This window comes from Mycena indigotica (genome assembly GCF_014461135.1).
Source record: "Mycena indigotica strain 171206Taipei chromosome Unknown Mind.scaff0003, whole genome shotgun sequence".
NCBI classification, from domain to species: Eukaryota; Fungi; Basidiomycota; class Agaricomycetes; order Agaricales; family Mycenaceae; genus Mycena; species Mycena indigotica.
The window spans coordinates 5255422-5260775 of record NW_023503002.1 but is presented as its reverse complement, the minus strand read 5'-3'; the positions used below and the strand labels follow the sequence as shown (position 1 = coordinate 5260775).

The window sequence follows — 5354 nt, the reverse complement described above, 5'->3', positions numbered from 1 at the left end:
TCTTTGTCATATGGTGGAAAGACAAAGTTTATATTGACCATTGTGCACCGTTCGGGCCCTCCAGCTCCCCCCGGCATCTTCGGTCACGTTGCGGACGCAATGGCGGCACTCCTCGTTCATAGCGCACTCGGCCTGTAAAAAAGTGGGTTGATGACTTTTGCTTCTTTCGCTATTCCTCTGTTGCTCAACCGCCTTACACCTATTTGTACAACATCCCCGACATCTACGCATTCACAGAGCCTTTCGGATGGCCCTGGAAACCGTCCAAAACATCAGCAAAACCCACAGATTCTTATTTTCCTATATAATCTCCACTTTATAGGCATTGTTATATATAGCTTTGCATTAGAATGAAATCTATGGGAAAAGAATGTAATCTCTTGCAAGACAAGATAAATGCTTATATGCCTAGCTCAGATATGGCTGGATATTTTATTCTCCTACCAACTATCTTATTATATTATATTCCAACATCAAGTAAAATATTTGAATACAAGACACTATGCAGATATAGTGACAGATTACAATGTAGCATAACCCTCAAGAATCTCTACAGGCATTGGTACATCACCTGCCTCCGCATAAATAGGGACCGCTCCCTCAGCTGCATCCTCCAAGTCCATTCTACTATCCTCTTCCTCACTGTCCTCGTCATCGTCATCATCCGGGTTTCCTGGCCCGTGGTCTTCATCTTCCACTTCAACATCCTGCTCCCCTACCTCAGGAACCTCTTCACGGTCGCCAACAGCAGAAGGAGGTTGCTCAGGAACAACAGGGTTGGTGAATGTTTGCTCTGGTATAGAGACTTCCTCTGGCTCGTGAGCAATAGCTGGCTCTGCTTCGACCGGGACATTGACTCGAAAGTGACCAACACCACATCCTCGATAGCGCATGACCATATCGCGGTCGGGAAACCTGATTGAATAAGACAATGCTGCAACTAAGCACAGAACTCACGGGTTAACACAGTACCATTCCCAATCCTCGCCTTCCTCTAACCCTTCTCGCTGTAACCGCCCGATAGAGTCGATTGGAAGGAGTGTTGTTATCTTAGGAGAATGGAAGGAGGGAATCAGGTGGGATGCGCGAATGACCTCATCTGGATTGATGAAGCCAAAGGCATTGGGGTCATTGTGAGGAAGAAACTGCACGCGATACAGTCGACGTCGTTTGAAGCAGTCGCGTCCATGCCAGCTTCGTTCCAGGCGGTAACGGCGAACCCACAAAAAATCCATCCGTTTGGCGGCAGCGTTGGCTCCAGGAACATTGTGGATCACGTCGGCATGATAAACGCCAATGATTTGAGCATATTGGAAGGGGTGGGTCATGTCGTTTTCCGGAGAGAGGGTCATAATGTCGGAATGGTAACGAGGGTTGAGTGAGTCTTGAGCACGTCGCACGTCGTAAGTGGTGTAGTTGACTCGGAAGACTTTGTGTTCGTAAATGCGGTCATTCCGAATAATAACCTGACGACGGTCGGCATCAGTAAAGCTCGCAGGTTGTTCTGTCAATTCCGGCTCTCGCAATCGACCAAGAAGATGGTCATGCAAACGAGGGAGAAAGTTCTGTGTCTAGATGAGAAGTCTCGCGGAAATTGAAAGCATTATTACCTGGGTAGCTGGGTCTCCGCGATGCTCCGGAAGCCACGACCCTAGTGCAATTGGATTGCTTTTAGAAGCGGCGATATGGTAATGCTGCTCAGGGCTCGTATAAGCCATGTCCTCTGACTTGAGGGTTTTCCTCGGTTGTCGGTTTGGTGTCGGCTTTGAGCGTCTCATGGCCAAGAGAGCATGTTGAGTGGGGGATATTAAGTTGGTAAGGCCCCGCTCCCGTCGTTCAAGACGAGCGATCTGGCCAACCGCACGGTTCTTACTTGTGCGAGCATAAAATCGTTTAGCTCGACGGTGTTCGAAGTTCGCCCTGAATGTCTGTTGGTTAACAGAAAAGAAGACAACACTAATTCACGAACAGGTTGGGTTGAGTACGAGTCGCTGGTGCCGAACCAGAGGATGCTGGCGATGTAGTCACCGAGTGCGTGGAGTTTATAGGTAAACAGGTTGTAATCCTTCTTTGTTGTTGACACATTTTTAGCCATCATAGTCTTTCGATTTCGATGAGTATCCTTGGATTTCCCCTTTTTCCGAGCTTGTGCACGTTCACGAGCACGTTCCTCGGTCGGCAGTTCTTTGGTAGCGAAAAAAGGGCAGACATGGTCACGAAATCGACGAAGAAGACGACCAAGCTCCTTCGTTGAGGCTCGTAGCATGTCCATCGACGTGTCAGTATGCATCCGCAATTTTGCAAGGGCATGCCATTCGGCCAGGATGAATAGAACATCGAGCACTTCTGAATTGTAAGGCTCGGGAAGAAGGCCATCGATTACGGGAATCGCACACTAGGGACTTTGTCAGAATACGGTTGGTCCGATAGGAAACAGACCTACGACCAGAATACATTCGTAGTTCCATGCCGCCAACTTTTTCAGTGATGACACACTCTCAGGAAATTTCCGAACTGTCCATCGGCCGAACGTAGGAACCAGTCGAAAGCTATATAGATTGTCTCAGGTGCTAGACGTGGCATCCAGACCAGTTGGACTTACCGAAGGTCCAGCTCAACCAGCAGAAGCGGGTTATGGGCTGCAAGAATGCGTAGGAGATGTATGAAGAACGACTTGAATACACCGAGCTCAAACTCGTGCATGAAATCCGGAACGAGCATTCGAAAAGGGTTGAGGCCAAATTTTGCCAATCGATCTGAGAATGCGTTCTGGTGCATTGGTTAGGTCTACTACTTCGTTGCCATGCTGAACTCTACATACCGACGTCGGAGTTTCTGACTGAGGCTGCAAAAAGCGTTCAACAGCTTTGGCTTTGATACCATAAGCCCACGAATAGATCCACTTTCGAACTCGGGAGATTCTGTCTTGACGGTGCTCGTCATCGACCCGCGCCAGTCGCTCACGCCGCTTCATATCATTGATGGTTCCAAGCTCGGGTATCAGCTCTTTTGGAACCATGCAACGAGGACAAGGACAAGCCCCGAGGCTGCGAAGAGTAGCGAGTAAGATCCTGAAAATCCCGTCAGTCGACTGCAGCAGAAGACAGGAGGAGAATAGTACTTCTCTGGATAGTCTGCTGAGTAAGTGAATAGGCGAGGATAACAGCGGCGCTCGATTCCATCTTCACACATGCATACAATGCCATTCTTATATGCGTCGAGGAATTCGTCATCGAGCAGCAATCTCCAGATCGCATGCATGAGCTCGCGGCGAGCATGGGTTAGCATCTCAGAAGAGGGTGGTTTTCCGGTCAGTTCCAGGTAGAACTTGCTGAAGGAAGCAGGCAGCTTGAATCGAGATAAGAAGACCATAGTATTCAATCATTGGATATATACACATACCTTTGGGAAGTACGCGACATGGTGGCACATATTACTTGACGGCTTGACCCGTAGATTCTTTGACTGGTTGCCAAAGAATAAGTAGAGCGGCCAAAGGGCGGCATCCCCGAAGCTAGCAAGGTGTGTCGAGTCCGACCAAAACATGAGAGGAACAATGATGCGCTCGAGCATGCAGCCGGTTACTCGTGGCTGATTTTGTAGCTCGGTATAGGCCTCGACCATCGCATCTGACGAGTAAATCTCGTCTCGAACGCGTTCAGGCGCCGCGTCGGCTGAACGCTTCCAAAACTGTTTGAATGGCGTATAATGAAAAGTATTCGGAGCCGCCTTCTCGATTCCCGCCTTGATTGCACTCGCAAGCGGACGGTACCACAGTCCCGACACGTTAAACCGAGCAGCATCCTCTTCTGAATCGTGCTCCTTCCCATCCGGAACGGCAATCGTGACCGAGGCCTCCTTCCACCCGTCGTGTGATGATGAAGTGGCGAAATGTCGATCCAGCCGCTCAGTCTCAACATCCAAGTCGAAGTCCTGGATGTCATCCTTGCTGAAGAAAGGTGATTTCAGGAAGTTGACGAGACGTTGGCCTTCTGCCCGCGATTTCTGCGCCGACCCGGTCCACATCCAGTCTAGCATCCCAGCAGTTGTCCAGTTCTTAAACGGCGCTGGCGGCGGACCAGTAGCATCAACATTACCGAAATCGAGACCCTTCAACACGCTTGGCTTATCGCTCGGGGGAAGAATGGTGGTATTCGGGAAGTGGAGGTGGAGGAGGTGCCGTCTCAGTGTCGCGAGATGCTGGGACGTCAGAGACATCGTCCAGGGCAGTATTGGCTTCAGGATTCGATGTTGGTATGGTGGGATATTCGCGGAAAAGCCCGAAGACGTTTGTAGACGTCTTGATGGCATTCCAGACCCAGGTAGTTGTTTCTGGTGCTTCGTTGGCCAAGGGCGCAGGTTCTGGCGGCTGAAGAAGGACTGGAGGCTCGGGAAGTTGCTCGAGCAGCTTCCAAGTCTTTCGTGTTGCACGCAGAGGCCGCCCGTCGGGTCGAGTAAGTGGTTGAGGAGGCAGAGATGGCGATTGCTGAGCAGATGGAGGAAGGGACAGCGATGATTGAGGCGGAGGAGAAGACGAACGAGGAGGGGAAGACGAACGAGGAGGGGAGGAGACTGGAGCCGATTCTGGGCCAGCATCATACATTGCGCTGTCTGGAGGCTTGTCGATATTCCGCGTAAGACTCCTTCGTTCATCTTGGGAGTGCCAAATGGCGGCTGGGGATCGAGCGAGGGCTTGAGCGAGGGCTATGCTGTCCATGCCAAGAGCAGCGTTGGCCAGCCCAGGAACCGATCGCTGGCAAAGCATGCGGTCGAGCGATCGCCATTGCAGTGCTGAATTTCGCGCTGCATGTGATGTCGGTCAACGCGACACGTCAAGTAAACAAACCACGCACCTATAAGAGCCAGTGGACGATCACTGCCCATCAACTCTCTTGTCCCCCACCTTCATCTGCCCTCCATCAGCCCTTCCGCCAACGACTTGCCCGACCATGGCCACACCGCTGACCGATACCACCAATCAGCCGACTCCCACCCCAAATCCCCCGATAGTTCTCCAGCCCTCCAGTCCGCGTTGGCTGAGATCACCACGCTGAAGACTCAGCTCAAGGTGGTGCAGGAGAAAAGCCGCCGTAAGAGGAGGAAGACAGCGAAACGCAAGAGGTGAGTGTGTTATGTCACTGTGTCAAGTCACGATGAGCTAACCGCTGCTTCTTATTCCCACTGCCAGGTCACCGTCGCCAACTGGCTCGAACGACGACGACCAGCCATCTTCTTCTCAACACCTATCCAGCTCCTCATCTTCGCCAACTGCCAACTTCAGCGATTATGGCCGCACCATCCTCTATACGCAAGGCTGCTTCCTCGACATCGAGGCGATTATCCTTCACGGTGTC

General features: G+C 51.3%; 1 protein-coding gene across 1 annotated transcript; it reads right to left on the bottom strand.

The window, feature by feature from the left end:
* Positions 1-521: 521 nt before the first annotated feature.
* On the bottom strand, positions 522-4038 carry MIND_00399200 (uncharacterized protein; the record flags this gene model as incomplete). Its single annotated transcript, XM_037360818.1, has 9 exons — positions 522-915; positions 958-1565; positions 1611-1928; positions 1970-2395; positions 2444-2549; positions 2603-2769; positions 2822-3071; positions 3122-3348; positions 3403-4038. The coding sequence occupies 9 exons, from the start codon at positions 4036-4038 to the stop codon at positions 522-524; spliced, it is 3132 nt and encodes a 1043-aa protein (XP_037223703.1).
* Between the last annotated feature and the right edge of the window lie 1316 nt (positions 4039-5354).